The 18,212-nt window shown below is 40.5% G+C and overlaps 1 protein-coding gene across 1 annotated transcript; it reads right to left on the reverse strand.

The window, feature by feature from the left end:
• Positions 1-265: 265 nt before the first annotated feature.
• Positions 266-1,255, reverse strand: LOC309568979 (C3a anaphylatoxin chemotactic receptor-like; the record flags this gene model as incomplete). The annotated part of the gene is made up of 1 exon (XM_082274743.1): positions 266-1,255. One exon carries the CDS (start codon positions 1,253-1,255, stop codon positions 266-268), a length of 990 nt encoding a protein of 329 aa, XP_082130869.1.
• Between the last annotated feature and the right edge of the window lie 16,957 nt (positions 1,256-18,212).

The raw sequence follows: 18,212 nt of genomic DNA on the forward strand, positions 1-18,212 counted from the left end.
CAATCTAGTAGCCCTAACAGTAAAGAACCCCCCCACGTTGCCTGAGGTTAAAACGCTTCTCCTCTAATCGCGTTGTATGCCCTCCAGTCCTCATGCAATCCTTTCGACTGAATAGCTTTTTTTCTATGCTGAGATCACCATTGAGATATTTATAAATTGCTATTATGTCCCCTCTCAGGCGTCTCTTCTCCAGGGAGAATAAATCAAGCGATTGCAGACGCTCTTCATAATTAAGGTCGATTTATGTGTAACTATGATAAATATTTTATCCACTTAGTTCTTCACTACTCTGAAGTTCAGATCTATCCAAGAATGCTTTCTCCAGCCTTGCTGGAATGGATTTGAAGAAACTGTTCTTGAAGTCTCGGCAAAAGAACACGTATAGAATAGGATTTATGCAACTGTTGAAGTAAGCCAGACATATGCAAATTTCATTTATCAGGTTATCTAATTGGTATTTAGCTTTGTCAATGTAGACAAGGGGCCAGGTATAATATGGAAACCAGCAGATGAAGAAGCAGAACACAACTGCAATTGATATCTGGTACGATTGTGGAGATCGTTTCAATCCCCTTCTTTTTTTCAGCTTCAGAAATATAAGACCATAAGAAACAAGGATAACGGTGAAGGGTTGCGCAAACATAAGGACAAATCTAGTGTCTCGCAAAATTTTCACAAGTTGATCTGATGAACTGTTCTCAACTTGCACAGATTTTTCCGAACAGTCTGAAAAGTCAATGTACAGATTGTGGAAGGCAATCAATGGAACGCACAAAATCAAACACAACCCCCAAACCATACCGGAAATAATGTGTGCTAATTTGCGTGTTCTGTGTAGCTTTGCCCATATTGGCCTTGTCACGGACACACAACGGTCAACGCTGATGTCGGTTAGGAAGTAGACGCTGCTGCACATGTTTAGAATCAAAGTCATTACACTGATTTTACACAGCTCTTCAGGATAGTAAGATATGGTGAATAAAAACCACTCCACAATGGCGAAGGGAAGAAAGAGGCAGCACAGGAAGTCGGCAATGGCCAAGTTGAGAAACCACACTGCGCTGACGGTCTTCATCTTGAACCCAGCAATCCAGATGACTAAACCATTTCCCACAATTCCGACAATAAATGTGAAACTGTAGCAAGTGATGCAAAAGGCCTTGAGATATGGAAACACATTGGGGGAAACAAAAAAAGTGTCATTGCCCCCTACCATATAGTTTTCAGGGGACTGGTTGGAATCTGTGGTTTCCATTCTGCATGAATATCTGCAATTGTAAATATTAAACATTGTCAGCATGATATTTTATAATACAATGTTTCATAAAACACAAATACTGTATAACCTTATGAATATATAATGGGAATGTGGATACATACGTCTACAAGGATGTATATTTTACTACTTGTAAAGGGCAGGGCAATTTTTTCATTTTATCACACACATGTTAAAATCAGCATTTTTTTTTTCTCTTTGAACCTCCAAACATTTTATATTTTCTGAAAGCACGGGCCCTGGAGAATAAAGTGGCGGCTGTTATAGGTATTTACATCACACGATAGTTGTTCAGCTGTTTATCTAACGCATATTTCCAGGTCAAAATACACAATAAGTATCCCCCGAAGTAGATCTAATGTCAATCTACATCCAAAAGACACAATCTAAGAGATGTTCAAGGAAGGGGGGCCCTTTTTAGAGTAGCTACCACAATCCAGTCAAAAGTCGCTGATGTGCATATCCATCTTGTATGATGGCTGTTAATACACCTACACTATATTACTAAAAGTATTGGGACGCCGGCATTTACACACACATGAACTTCAATTGCATCCCAGTCTTAGTCCATAGGGTTCAATATTGAGTTGGCCCACCTTTGCAGCTTTAACAGCTATAACTTCTCTGGGAAGGCTGCCCACAAGGTTTAGGAGTGTCTATGGGAATGTTTGACCATTCTTCCAGAAGTGCATTTGTGAGGTCAGGCACTGACGCAGTCTCCACTCTAATTCATCCCAAAGGTGTTCTGTCGTGTTGAGGTCAGAACTCTGTGAAGGCCAGTCAAGTTCCTCCATCCCAAACTCATCTATGTCTTTATGGCCCTTGCTCTTGAGTCCTGTTGTCTATGCCCTGCTCCCAGGTAACAGCATTTGATTGACAGCAGTGGAAGCCAATGGCTCCAGCTGCTTTTATCAGCCCAGTGAGGCGTGGGACTCCTCCGCTGCTCTTGTGCATGTCACTGGATCAGATCAGGCTCAGGTAAGAAAAGGGGGGGGGGGTCTGGGGGAAAGCTGCAGCACAGAAGGTTTTTCACCTTTATGCATAGAACGCATTAGGGTGTAAAACTATAAGGCTTTAGAACCACTTAAAAATGCCAAAAAACCAGAGCATCACTGGCTATACATGACCCATTTAATCAAAAAGGGTCGTGCCACACCGTGTGGAATGCATACAGTTGTGGCACAGTGGTGAAGGTTTTTGCAAGGTAAACAGAAGATGAGGAGGCGACATAATGACCCCCTCACTGACTGTCAAGCACCCTATGAAGGGTGATCTACCATGGATCACTCTTCAGAGGGTGATGTTAGTCTGAACAAGCTTTCATACATATTGGATTGACTACTTATTACCTAGGTGCCTGTTGTTCTATTCTTTCACTTTGGAACAGTGCTTAACCGCTTGCCGCCCGCCCGCCGTCATATGACGGCGGAGCGGTGCGACCATTATCCTGGGCCGCCGTCATATGACGGCGGCACTTTAAGCAGGGCAGGCGCGCGATCGCGTGCGCGCCGCCGTGCACTGCCGGTGTCGGGGTGTCCCCGGGACACCCCCCGTCACCGGCAGGGGGGAAACAGCCAATGGGCGTGGCTGTTTCCCACGTGATCGGCTGTGTTCCAATGACACAGCCGATCACAATGAAGGCGCCCACAAGATGACCGCGCATGCGCGATCGGGAGCGCGCAGCGCGGTCATGTCGGTGGCACTGTGTTCCGTAGGAACACAGCTGTCACCGGCGGTAGTAAACAGTCACTGACAGTGACTGTTTACTATGTGATCGGCTGTGAATCCATTCACAGCCGATCAGAAAATGTAAACAAAGAGCAGTAACTCACTGTTACTAGCTCTTCTCTCCTCATACAGTTTCCAGTATGAGGGGAGCAGAGCTAGAAATAGTGAGTTACTGCTCTGTACACATGTAAAAAGTAAAAATCACACTAATAAAGGTCCCCACACAGTCCTCAGCCCCCCCCCCAATGTCCCCTGTCACCCAACAGTCACCTCATCAGTGCCCAGAAATTGACACCCATAACGTTCACATGTGAGCGTAGCGATCGCAGGCAGAATCACTGCGATTCTGCCCGCGATCCGGAAATCATTGCAAATCGCGGGACGCCTGTGCGCTGCCCCTGATTTGCAATAGCACCCCAAACGCTGTGCGATGTTGCCGCCATTTCCGCCTGCCGAATCGCGGTAACATCGCGCAAACATCGCATGACGCCCCAAAAAAGGTACAAGAGTTTCTTTGGAGCGTCATGCATTGTTTGCGCGATGTTACCGCGATTCGGCAGGCGGAAATCGCAGCAACATCGCACAGCGTTTGGGGTGCTATTGCAAATCACGGGCAACGCACAGGCGCCCCGCAATTTGCAATGATTTCTGGATCACGGGCAGAATTGCAGTGATTCTGCCTGCGATCGCTACGCTCACATGTGAACATAGCCTAAAGTTCACCGGTCACCAGAGACTGCCATCAGTACCGCCGTGCACCATCGCCCGTCACCTGTCACCTATCAGTGACCATCGCCCGTCACCTGTCACCCCATCAATCACTGTCACCCCATCAGTCATCGTCACCTGTCACCCCATCAGTCATCGTCACTTGACACCCCATCAGTCATCGTCACTTGTCACCCCATCAATCATCGTCACATGTCACCCTGTCAGTGATTGTCATCTGTCACCCCATCAATCATCGTCACCTGTCACCCCATCAATCATCGTCACCTGTCACCTCATCAATCATCATCACCTGTCACCTCATCAATCATCGTCACCTGTCACCCCATCAGTCATCGTCACCTGTCACCCCGTCAGTCATCGTCACCTGTCACCCCATCAGTCATCGTCACCTGTCACCCCATCAGTCATCGTCACCTGTCACCCCATCAGTCATCGTCACCTGTCACCCCGTCAGTCATCGTCACCTGTTTGCCATATACATGCAATCACTTACTGACCGCTTAACGACTATATGCGTTGGCCATTAAAAGCTAAATACTGGGGTTATGGCAGCAGATAGCCCCCATAACCCCGGTATTTTTTGAAACGGCGGGCGGTCGGCTTTCAGATAAGGGTGGTCCCAGTGGCGGATTCGCCGCGGAATTACCCTTACGGTGCAGGGGAAGAGGTGCCCCCCCCCCCCTCCTGCCACGTCCCAGATGTTTTCCCAGCTTACCGGACCAGCCGGCAGCGGGGAAAACTATCCGGTCCCGGATCCTCAGAGACAGGAAGTCGAGTGAGGGCAAGATGGCCCTCATTCAACTCTATGGTCTTGGAAGACCGGAGCTACGTCAAAAGACGTTGCCTAGCAACCGGTTTAAAGGGCCGCTTTTTTTTTTTGCTTTTTTTTTTTTCCTCTTTCAACAATTTTTTTTTTTTTTTTTCTTTTTTAGTGTAGTTTTGAGGTGTGAGGTCTTTTTGACCCCAGATCTCACAATAAAGAGGACCTGTCATGCCTATTTCTATTACAAGGGATGTTTATATTCCTTGTAATAGGAATAAAAATGATCAAAACATTTTTTTTTTTTAAACTGTGTAAAAATAAAAAAATAATAAATAAAATAAATAGGAAAAAAAAAAAAAAAAAAAAATTAAAGCGCCCTGTCCCCGTTAGCTCGCGCGCAGAAGCAAACGCATACGCAAGTCCCGCCCACATATGTAAACGGTGTTCAAACCATACATGTGAGGTATCGCCGCGATCGTTAGAGCGAGTGCAATAATTTGAGCCCTAGACCTCCTCTGTAACTCTAAGCTAGTAACCTGCAGAAATTTTTAAAATGTTGCCTATGGGGATTTTTAAGTACCAATGTTTGGCGCCATTCTGTGAGCATGCGCAATTTTGAAGCATGACATGTTGGGTATCAAATTACTCGGCGTAACATTATCTTTCACATTATGGAAAAAAATTGGGCTAAATTTACTGTTTTCTTATTTTTTAGTTCAAAAAAGTGAATTTTTTTCAAAAAAATCGCATTTGGAAGACTGCTGCGCAAATATGGTGTGATAAAAAATATTGCAACGATCTCCATTTTATTCTCTAGGGTCTCTGCTAAAAAAAAATATATAATGTTTGGGGGTTCAAAGTAGTTTTCTAGCAAAAAAAATGATTTTAGCTTGTAAACACCAAGTGTCAAAAATAGGCCCAGTCTTAAAGTGGATAAATGGACAACTTTGTGTAAAGCGCTACTTGGATGTTAGGCCTATGTATGTGGCCAGACTGTGAAAAAGTGTTACACATGTGGTATCGCCATACTCAGGAGGAATAGCAGAATGTATTTTGGGGTGCAAGTTTTGCTATGTACATGCGATGTGTTAGAAATATTGCATAAATGGACAGCTTTGTGTAAAAAAAATGTGTTTTCATTTTCTTTCCACATTTTCCAAAAACTTGTGGAAAAAAATGACATATTCAAAAGACTCATTATGCCTCAAAAATTATACGTTGGGCTGTTTGCTTTCCAAAATGGGGTCATTTTATGGGGGTTTCCATTGTCCTGGTGCTCCAGGGCCTTCAAAAGTGCGATAGGTTGTCAGGAAATTATATGTGTAATTTATGCTCCTAGAATGCCGGACGCTGCTTCTTGGATGTTAGGCCTCTGTATGTGGCCAGGCTGTGAAAAAGTCTCACACATGTGGTATCGCCATACTCAGGAGGAGTAGTAGAATGTGTTTTGGGGTGTAGTTGCAAGTATACATGTGCTGTGTGAGAGAAATAACCTGTTAATACGGCAATTTGTAAAAAAAAATAAATAAAAAAAAATAAATCTTCATTTTGCAAAGCATTGTGGGAAAAAATTACAACTTCAAAAAACTCATCATGCCCCTTATTAAATACCTTGGAATGTCTACTTTCCAAAAAGGGGTCATTTGGGGGGTATTTGTACTTTCCTGACCTTTTAGTGTCTCAAGAAATGAGATAGGCCTTCAGTACATCAGGTGTAATCAAGTGTGATCAATTTTCAATGATTCGCACCATAGCTTGTGGACTCTATAACTTTCACAAAGACCAAATAATATACACTTATTTGGGTTTTTTTTTACCAAAGATAAGTAGCAGTATACATTTTGGCCAAAATTTGTGAAGAAAAATGACTAATTTGCAAAATTTTATGACCGAAACAAAGAAAAATGTGTTTTTTCACGATATTTTCAGTCTTTTTTTATTTATAGCACAAAAAATAAAAAACCCAGTATTGATCAAATACCATCAAAAGAAAGCTCTATTTGTGTGAAAAAAAGGACACAATTTTTGTATGGGTACAGTGTTGCATGACTGAGTAATTCTCAGTCAAATTGTGAGAGCGCTGAAAGCTGAAAATCGGTCTGGGCAGGAAGGGGGTGAAAGTGCACTGTAGGCAAGTGGTTAAGGAAAATACATATACAGTCACTGACATTTACATGCACAAAAATACTTCAGAGTAAAATTGGGAAATTCTTCTTCTGCTTTTCAGTGAGTAGGAATTGGTTGCATCAAAACATACAGTTTAGATGATAAGCACGCGAGGTAGCACGTGCGGTCACTAATGTTAATATTCTGCTACAAGCAGCAGGACTCAAGCCATTCGGCAACCTATACAAAAAAATGGGCCATATACATCCCCAATCTGTGGAGATGGAACATATTTGGTTCTCTGATGTTATCAGCACTGCAGACAAATTGATACAATTTACATTTCTACAACTGAAAGACTTTACCATACTCCATAAAATGGGTCTTCTTCTTCCTTCCAAACACCCCTTATGCGGCCAAGATATCAGGAATATGTTCTATATCTTCTGGATTTGTCCAAGGCAGCCTTTCTCAACCTTTTTAAACATGGAGGAACCCCTGAAATAACTTCTTGACTTCAGGGAACCCCTGCTAATAATTATTATAATTAAAGCTCATAGTACATTAGTGTTATGGTCAGTGTGAAGAATGCTGCTTCCATTGGTGTTCATTGGGAAGATTCCTTCTTACAGATAGCTAAAAAGTTCATTGGTGCCAGTGGTTACTCATCTGAGAGGCTAAATCGTTTTTTTGCTCAAGGAACCCCTAGCAACTTCTGGAGGAAACCCAGAATTCCACGGAACCCTGGTTAAGAAAACCTGGTCTAAGGATTCAAAGCTATTGGTCATCACCATGCAGTGTGCCTCTGTGCGAGATCATAAGTTGGCCTCTCCACTTTGCAGAAAGAGAGTATGGTTAGTACGGCACTGAATATTTATTAAAATGCAGCTTCCAAAATTACACTCACTTAAATATGAAAAACATGCATTAAAATACTCCAGTCCTCAATGATTACCATGCCACAAGCTCTTACTGTCCTACAAGAGGTCTACTCAGGGTGATGATGTCAAAAGCTCCTCCTACCTAATGTGTTGAATCCCACCAGACTTTCTCAAAGGTAGCAAATACTTATGTGAGTGCAATTTTTAATGCATTTTAAAAGAATCAGTGAGCACTAAGGAGTTTCTCTGTATTTTCCTTATGAGCATATGAGCTTTTCTGGGAGGCAGATCCAGACTGGGAAGGAGACCAGTGGAGGCTCTGATACAATACTGTTTATGACCTCCTGTTAACAATGAGGTCCACCATAATAGGTGTGGGTACATCTGTAGTGCACCTGGGTGGATGAACTCAGCACACTGGGAAATTAATGGTTATTGACACTGGGGGATGTCTATGATGTACTGCACTTTTCACAATAAAAACATTGGAACTTGGAACTGTGTGAATTCTGAACTTTTATTTTGGAGAACAAAATAGTTTATATTGAATATGCACAGTATATATATATATATATATATATATATATATATATGTATATATATATATATATACGTGTGGAATGCATACAGTTGTGGCACAGTGGAGATGCATGCATATATATATATATATATATATATATATATATATATATATACACATATATACATATATATATATATATATATATATATATATATATATATATATATATATATATATATATATATATAATATATATATACGTATATACGTATATATATATATATATATATATATATATATATATATATATATATATATACATATATATATATATATACATATATATATATATATATATATATATATATACATATGTATATATATATGTATATATATATATATATATATATATATATATATATATATATATACACACTATATTTCCAAAAAGTATTGGGACGCCTGCCTTTACACGCACATGAACTTTAATGGCATCCCAGTCTTAGTCCGTAGGGTTCAATATTGAGTTGACCCACCCTATGCAGCTATAACAGCTTCAACTCTTCTGGGAAGGCTGTCCACAAGGTTTAGGAGTGTGTCTATGGGAATTTTTGACCATTCTTCCAGAAGCGCATTTGTGAGGTCAAGCACTGATGTTGGATGGGAAGGCCTGTCTCGCAGTCTCCGCTTTAATTCATCCCAAAAGTGTTCTATCGGGGTCAGAACTCTGTGCAGGCCAGTCAAGTTCCTCCACCTCAAACTCCTTCATCCATGTTTTTATGGACCTTGCTTTGTGCACTGGTGCAAATCATTTGGTAGAGGGGGGGATTAGGGTGTGGGGTTGTTTTTTCAGGGGTTAAGCTTGGCAACTTAGTTCCAGCGAAGGGAACATGTTTCAACATGTCTGTTTGTCGCAATGTTTTCTGTTTCTTATGAAGATGTAGCTGTTTTGTTATCTCTTACAGGTGTCAGCATACCAAGAAATTTTGGACAATTTCATTCTCCCAACTTTGTGGGAAGAGTTTGGGGATGGCCCCTTCCTGTTCCAACATGACTGCACACCAATGCACAAAGCAAGGTCCAACTCAATATTGAACCCTACGGACTTAGACTGGGATGCAATTAAAGTTAATTTACCTGTAAAGGCAGGTGTCCCGACTCCCAACACCTTTGACAATATAGTGTATTTTGCAAAAGTGTCTCTTGTGTGTTCTAAAAGTGGCGCAGCGTACGCCAAGTTCATGTACCCTTCTAGAAATTGTACTTAAATTTGGCTTGAGCTGTGTCACCTTTAGAACACACGCAAGATACTTTTACAAAATCTGTCTGCACCAGGGTCTCTCTCTTAATTAGCTCATAAGATAAGCCTCTGCAACGCAATGTAAAATTGTAATTTACAAAATTTAGAACTACCTGAATTTGGTGCCGCGGTCTCTGACAGAACCAAAGGTTTTGCAGATGATTCATGAATTTGATGCAACCCATTAACACGAGGGATTAACACCAGAAAAGTGCAGCTTTATTGCATTCCCCACAACATTTTCCTTTAACCACTGGCCGACCAACCGCCGCAGATTTACTGTGGCAGGCTGGCTCGGCTGTGCGAAACCAAGTAGCCTTAGATCGGTCGCGTGCATGGTGCTGGTGGGCGAGTGCGTGACACCGGCAACGCGCTCCTGCCACCACTAGGCAGCAGGGATGCCGATCCACAGGACCGGTGGCTGTGATTGCCGCTGGCCACCCGCAATCGCTCCCCGCTGAGAAAGAACAATGGTCAGCAATTGTAAACACAGCTGACCGTTCTTCTCTCTGAAATGATCACAGAGTCCCTGTGATCCTTCTCTATAGGATCACTGGTCTCTGTGTTCATTTCACAAGTCCATCTCCCACACATTAAGAAAACACTAGGCTCACACTTAACCCTTTGTTCACCCCTAGGTTAACCCCTTCCCTGCCAGTGTCATTATTACAGTAACAGTGCATATTTTTAACACAGATTACTGTAGTAATGTCACTGGTCCCCCCAAAAGTGTCAAAAATGTCAGGGGTCCGATATGTCTACCGCAATGTCACAGTTCCGCAAAAAATCGCAGATCACCGGCAATACTGGTAAAAATAAATAAATAAAAATTACATAAACCTTTCCCCTAGTTTGTAGACATCATAACTTTTGCGCAAACCAATCAAAATACGCTTATTGCGAGTTTTTTTTTTTTATTACCAAAAACATGTTGGCCTATAAGGATGAAAAAAATGTGTTTTTAACATTTTTTTTAGAATGTTATATAGCAGAATGTGAAATATATTGTTTTGTTTTTTTCAGAATTGTCGCTCTTTTTTTTGTTTATAGTGCAAAAAACTAAAAATTGCAGAGGTGATCAAATACCACCAAAAGAAAGCTCTATTTGTGGGAAAAAAAGGACAAAAATGTTATTTGGGTACAGCGTCGCATGACCGCGCAATTGTCAGTTAAAGTAATGCAGTGCCAAATTGCAAAAAATGGCCTTGGTCAATAAAGGGGAGAAATCTTCTGGTCCAGAAGTTGTTAATAACATACAATATTATAAGACTAGTATTAATATATACTTCCAGGGAAAAGACAGAAATAAAGAAAAGAAAAGAAAAAAAAAGAAAAGAAAAGAAAAAAGAAAAAAAAGAAAAAAAGAAAAAGGGGAGGAGAGGAGAAAAAAAAAAAGAAAAGAAAAAAAAAAAAGAAGGGTCTATTGCTTAAACCTCCTCTTCCTGGCTCTGTAAAATATATCTGGTTGTATATACCAAATAACTAAAAGACAGTAACAAATCAAATCTTGTATGTGGGCAAACGAACGAAAAAAAAAAAAAATCTGCAGCCAACCATTGTGAATAATACGATTAACACATGGCAATTTTCTATTTATCTACACGAAAAAAACAAACAGTTAATGACATGTTACCTGATAAGATACGGCTTTTCACGCACAGAAGAGATATCACGAATTGGAGTTCTCAGATGTGGCACTTAATCTTCGTGTTTAAGTCTTTCTTTCTACACACCTTAATAAATTGAGAAGGATGTTTCAACATGTTTGCCGCAATGTTCTCTGTTTCTTATGAAGATGTAGCTGTTTTGTTATCTCTTACAGTAGACTTATTAGGCTCAATTTACAAAGTGAACACGGATAAGGAGAGTTATTTTATTATTATTTTTTTTTTTATTGTTTCAAGTGAGAAATGATTAACAATGCTTAAGTTTGTTTCTTTAATTAAATTTCATTTTTATTTTTTATATGTATTGATATTTTTTTTATTTTTATATTTATATATATATATATATATATATATATATATATATATATATATATATATATATAAAAGGAAAAAGTTTAACCCATACCCTGATAGCAGTTCCTCATCCCTAAATCATTATTGAAAAAATTTCTTCTTTTTCTTATATATATATATATTTTTTTTTTATCTTCAATAATTTTTTATTAGGTTTTTTAAAGAAGTAACAAACCAAGTATATAAACAGATCATCCAGGATGTTCAAACATCAGAAACAGAAAAGCATAGGAAGGATCAATCACCAGCATGTATATTCAGTATCCAAGCAGTAACAAACATGTTTATGATATACAGTAAAACCTTGGATTGAGAGCGTTTTGCAAGACAAACAAAAATCTTTTACAAATTTTGACTTGATAAACAAGCGATGTCTTCATATAAAAGTAGCGTCACGTCACACATGAACAGTATAAAAGAGAAGAGAGGCGCCTCTAAGTGTAGCAATATGGTTACATTTAATGAAGGTTCAACATTTAGCAACTCCCATGGTTGATGATTAAAACAGGCACATCTAAGTAGGCAGGCATCCGGGGTGAATCTGCCCACATAGACCGTCCTCCCCACAGCGATGGACGCCATCCCTCCACGAGGGCTTCATTGCATTTAGATCGCTCTACTGCAGGGTAGTCTTCCCAGTCACGAACGCAGTCTGACAGTGGTGCGGAGGATTGTCTATGTGGACAGCTTTGCCCCGGATGCCTGCATAGTTAGATGTGCCTGTTTTAATCATCAACCATGGGAGTTGCTAAATGTTGAACCTTCATTAAATGTAACCATATTGCTACACTTAGGGGCGCCTCTCTTCTCTTTTTTATTCTGTAGCTCCTGCTGGATTTTGCTTCTATTCCCCTTGTGGAGGCGCCATTTGTGGATGGACATTTTATGGTTACACAACCTATCACATTGCTATAATCTTTTATATGGACTATAAACTGAAGGACTAATGGTTGTGAAATTAATCATCTGAGTTTCCATTGTTTCTTATGGGGAAATTGGCTTTGATATAAGAGTGCTTTGGATTACTAACATGTTTCTAGAACGAATTATGATTGCAATCCAAGGTTTTACTGTACTTATAAGAATACAATGTTGTAGAGCCCCCCGACCACTCCCCCAGTCTCTCATCAAATGCCAGGGAAGCGTGTCGGAGGAGGCCCAGACAACTAAGAGCATGTATACAGAAACATCCAACATACTAGTGTGGATAATCTTATTTTTTATTTTTATTTTATCTTTTTATATTTATTTGTATTTATATTTATTTTTATCTTCATCTTTATTTTTTTTTTTTTTTTTTCCAAAATATTTTTATTGAGGATCAATATATAAAGAAACTTACATACAGCAAATTCAAAGTAACGTCTGTGTTAACGAGTATTATAAGGTTACAGTCATATTCTAACATCAGGAATACTGTATGAATTCAAAAAACAATAACAATAATTGACAAAACACGGTTCAAAAGAGTACACTAGCTCTTATTAGTTTGCTTTGAAAGTTGAGAAATGTAGGGAAAAAGTCTACTCAAAATAATGCCCATAATGCTTGAGGGGGTCAAGAGCAAGTGATGCATAACATAGATAACAGTAGGTAGGTAATTGTTGGTAGGCATACAGAATTTCAAAGGGGAATCAGGATTATGATTTCTTTAATTTTGTTGTCGGTTTGGAGTATATAAGGATATGGTAAGAAATGAGGGGGTTGTTAACAAGACTCATTCGAGTGGGATAATATAGTCTGCTGTATGTCGCAGTTCCCCGAATGGAAAAGGGGGGACCCGCCCCCCACATCCCACTGGACGCAGGACGCGTATCCCCCCCTCCACAGAGGGAGCGTCTTAATTGACTCAAGGGAAAATTGCAATAGAAGGGGAGGCACTTGGAGGAAGGGAGAGGAGAGAAGGGGAGGGAGGGGAAGGGGGGGTGTAGGGCAGGTTTAGGGGGGGGGGGTCCCAGTCTCTGCCCTCAGAGGGAGGATTGAAGAGGGATTAATGCAAGAGTAGCTAAGTATGAGATGTTGGTTTAGGGGTATGGTGATTGGGAGTGGTGCTAAGATAAAAAACAAGGAGGGGAAGTGAGCACCTCTCACACTCAGCCCTTTTCTAGGGGTGAGAGGAACCCACCTTGAAATAGGGGGTAAAGTTATTGTTTCTATCTGGACTATTATGTTATGGAGAGAGTAATAGAGATTATATGGCAGATGAGGGTTGTGTATTGTTTCGTTGTGGTTCTTTACAGAGATTGAGATAGGCCTCAGAGTGACTGTACACCGTCCAAACGTTCCATATTTGTGTATATTTTGTAGTAGTATCTCGAGCTATGGAAATTAGTTCTTCCATTTTTGCTATTTTCTCCACTCTGAGCAGCCATTCCTTAATGGACGGTGGGGTGCGTGATTTCCAATGAGTAGGAATACAGATCTTGGCTGCATTAAGGAGATATGGGAGAAGGCTTTTGCGATATCTATGTGGGGGCATATCCGAGTGGTGGAGAAGAAATTGTGCCGGAGTAAACGGAATGGGTGAGAGAGTCAGCGAGGATGCTATGCTGTGTACTTGCTTCCAAAATGGTTGAATCATGGGACACGACCAGAGTAGGTGAATTAACGTACCAGGCTCTTCACCACATCTCCAACATTCATTGGAAACTTCTGGGTAGAATTTGTTAATAACGAAGGGTGTTCTGTACCAGCGGGTCAAGATCTTATAGCAGTTTTCTTGCAGGGAAACATTTAAAGAGCTTTTATATGTGTTGGTGCAGATGTTTTCCCATTGTTGATCAGAGATAGAGATGAGGAGATCTTTTTCCCATGCTATGCGTGTTTTGTCAGAAGCTGTAGGGGAAGTGGTGAAGAGCAAGTTGTAGACTGCGGATATTAGGTGCCTTTGTGGAGATGTTGAGGTACACAATTTTTCAAAGGGTGTTAGATCTCTACAAAGAGCTCCGGTTTTGTTTAGGGAGAAGAGGAAATGGCGTATTTGGAAGTATATCCAATATTGGATAGGGGGAGAATCATCATCGGGTTTAAGTGCAGTACGATCCAAGAGAACTCCGCGGTTGTAGAATTGATACGCTCTAACGGATTTGCCTTTTTGTATGTCTATGAGAAAATTTTCGGTCAGTCCCGGGCTGAAGTCAGGGTTTAGGTTTAGGGGAGATAACGGTCCTGGAGTAGAGGATATATTTGCATATTCGCATGCGTTTTTAAAGCAGGTCAATGTGGTATTGATTAAAGGGTGTTTCTTTAATGAAGTAGGAGTATGAGTGCGATCTATCCAGGGAACAATATATAGGGGTATTGCAGAAAACGATTCTTCCAGAGTTGTCCAGTCTTTATTGGATCTATGTATATGCCAATCTACTAGTCTTGTGATGTGAGAAGCCCAGTAATATTTTTTAAGATCTGGGAAACCAATTCCCCCCATCGATTTCGGTTTTGTTAAGACATCATAAGCAAGTCTGGGGCGTTTATGACACCACAAGAATTGTATGCAGGCAGATTTGAAGGTTTTGAAGAAGGACGGTGGGATTTTAACAGGAATAGTTTGGAGTAGATACAGTATTCGGGGCAAAATGTTCATTTTTATGATTGCGGCTCTCCCGAACCATGAAAAATGAGGTTTGTTCCATTTTTTTATGTCGTCTTTTATAGTTTGGAGAATAGGAATAAAGTTTTTTTGGTAAATGTCTGATAGATTAGTCGGTATATGAATGCCTAGGTATTTAATAGCGTCAGACGCCCACTGGAATGGGAAATTATGTTTGCAATGGGAGACTTTATCTTGAGGCAAGGAGACATTTAAGGCTTGGGATTTTGAAAAGTTGATCTTGAAATTTGACATTTTTTGGAAATTTTGGAACTCTTTCAGTAGGGATGGGATAGATAGCAGCGGTTCACAGAGGAACAGTAAAATATCGTCTGCGAAAGCTGCGACTTTATATGTACGTGAATTAATTTTGATGCCCCGGATATCTGGATTGTTAGTTAATGATCGGAGGAATGGTTCTAGCGTGAGAATAAAGAGTATGGGAGAGAGCGGACAGCCCTGTCTCGTTCCGTTGGACACAGAGAAGGCGCCCGACAGGTGGCCATTCACTCTTACACTGGCTGATGGAGTAGAGTAGAGTGACATAATATAGTTGATCATCTTATCTTGGAAACCCAAATACTGTAAAACAGATGTCATATATGTCCAATCCAACCTGTCAAACGCCTTCTCACCGTCCAGTGAGAGCAGAAAGCCCTCTTGTTTGTTGGCTGTCAACCAATGGTGTACATTGAGTGTCTTGATGGTGTTGTCGCGGGCTTCCCGTCCCGGGACAAATCCTACTTGGTCCTTCTCGATTATACTTGGTAAGAGGGGGAGAATTCTGTTTGCTAGTATTTTGGCATACAATTTTATATCGACATTCAGTAAAGATATGGGTCTGTAATTTGTAACGCAGGTGGCGTCCTTTCCTTCCTTAGGGATGACCGTAATCTGGGCATCCAAAAGTCTGTTTAGTGGCAGAGGGGGATTGGACAGAGCATTAAATGTTTGTAGTAGTGGTCCTGAGAGTAAATCTATAAATGTCTTGTAGTATGGGGCTGTGAAGCCATCTGGACCAGGGCTTTTGCCTGCTTTGAGTTGGGATATAGCTGTCTTGAGTTCGTCGTGATTCATGGGTTGTTCTAGGAAAGCAGATTGTGATTGCGAGATAGGTTTGGGGCAATGTTTTTGTAAAAAGTTTTGTATGAGTAAGTGTTTGTCAGCATGCGGGACTGTAGGGTTTAAGTTGTATAGTTTTGAGTAATATTTTTCAAATTGGGTTGCGATATCTGGAGTGGCATGTAGAATTCGGTTTTGGTTATCTTTGATACTATGAATGGTGAGATTAGCCTTTTTTGCCTGTAGGGCTCTCGCCAAATATTTGCTACTTTTATTATTGAATTCATAAAACAGCTTTTGCTGTAGAATGAATTTACGTTTGGTCTTGACATTCAGAGTTTCCAATAAAAGCTGTCTGTATTTTGTGAGTTCCTGATATGTTTGGTGTGCTTGAGTGCTTTTATGAGCGGTTTCAAGCTTTTTGATTTTTTGTACTAGGATTTGCAGTTCTGCTTGTTGGGCTTTTCGCTTAGAGGCTTTAAGGGAAATAAGTTTTCCCCTAAGTACACATTTGTGAGTTTCCCATAATGTGATGGGATTGATATCTGGATGAGTGTTTTCGGCAAAGAAATCATTAATGTTCTTGTGAATGGATTGTACGTTCGACTCTGTGGTTAAAAGGGTGGGGTCAAGTCTCCAGAAATGGGGTCGTGTAGGAGTCGGAGGGAGCGAGAGTGTGATAGCTATTGGATGGTGATCTGACAATAACATTGGTTCGATTGATGCATTGTGTAGTATAGGTAAATCGGTTTGTGACATGAAGAGATAGTCTATGCGAGAATATTTGTTATGTGGGGGAGAGAAAAAGGTGTAATCCTTGGTAGCTGGATAGAGTGTTCGCCAGGTGTCATGGAGAAGGAGTTCTTGCAGTTGTAGTTTTATCTGTTTTAGAGCTCTGTACGGGAGGGAGGAGGTACCCGTTGAAGTATCTAGGATGGGGCAGAGTGCTACATTGAAATCTCCACCCAGTATAGTTATACCTTTTTTGAAGTCCGCAAGATTAGTAGCAATTTTTCTAAAGAATGTGACCTGGGCCGTGTTCGGGCTATAAATGTTCGCCAGAGTGAAGGGTTTGTTTGCTATTGTGCCTTTTAAGAAGATAAATCTTCCCTCTGGGTCGACAATCGAGTCCTGAATAGACCAGCTCACATTTTTAGATATTAAGATGGAGACTCCTTTAGTTTTTGCTAAAGGATTCGTAGAGTGGTACGAGATGGGATAGGATCGATTAGAGAGTTTTGGTGTGTCTTTAGATCTAAAATGGGTCTCCTGCAAGTACACAATATCCGCTTTTAGCTTGGACATAAGATCAAGAATTTGACTGCGTTTCTCTGGTATGTTCAAGCCTTTGACGTTTAACGATACCACTTTAAGTCTAGTGGTATTGTCAGTTTGTCGTGTGCTGGACATTTTTTTTTTCCAGAGTAGTGTATTTTATTATTTGACAAAGGGTGGGGCTAAGAAAAAAAAAAAAAAAAGAGTAATTTCCGGATATTATTTGGTGTTTCCCAATTTAGAAAATTGGAGGACAGAGACTGGGAGATATAAAGGGGATATCTGGAAGGTGGATAGGGGATGCCGAGCGTTGAATAGGGGAGGAGGTGAGGGAAGGATGGGTAAGGGAGGAGGGTGAAAGGAAAGGACCGAACCTAGGGAGGAGTAAAGCACTCCGACCTAGCCAAGTATTAACAGTTCGGAAATGATCGACAAAGGAAAAGCGTTAGCAAATCCCGTCTCTTATTTTTTATTTTCTTATGGGGGGGGGGGGGGTGATCTGAGTTAAAAATAGGTAGGTTTGACGTGCAACATAATCCCGGTCAGGAGAGGAACGGATTCAGTTAGAGAATGGGGTAGCCAATATGGCAGGGTGCTTGCTAAAATTGGTCTGTGGGGGGTGTATGAAGCTAATTTGAATATTTTTATAGCTGTGAGAGGAGAGCTATGAGTATGCCATTTGAGAGTTTTGAAGCATGAAATTAACTTGTAGAACAATCAGTCATAATTGAAACAAAGGTAACTAGCTATAACATATAAAACCGTTGAAATGTTATTACCATAGTGGAAGAAAGAAGTCATGTTAGGTGAATGAGGGTAGAGTATTATTTTATAGGGGGTGGAAGGGGTCGTCTACTATCTTCAAGTAGGCAGTATTTTAAAAGAAACTGAAGTCTTTTATTTCGCCTATATACTTTAGGGTGTTTCTTTAGTCAAAGAAATGTGAGCATGTCTCT

This window comes from Pelophylax lessonae (genome assembly GCF_965119305.1).
Source record: "Pelophylax lessonae genome assembly, chromosome: 12".
Taxonomy (NCBI): domain Eukaryota; kingdom Metazoa; phylum Chordata; class Amphibia; order Anura; family Ranidae; genus Pelophylax; species Pelophylax lessonae.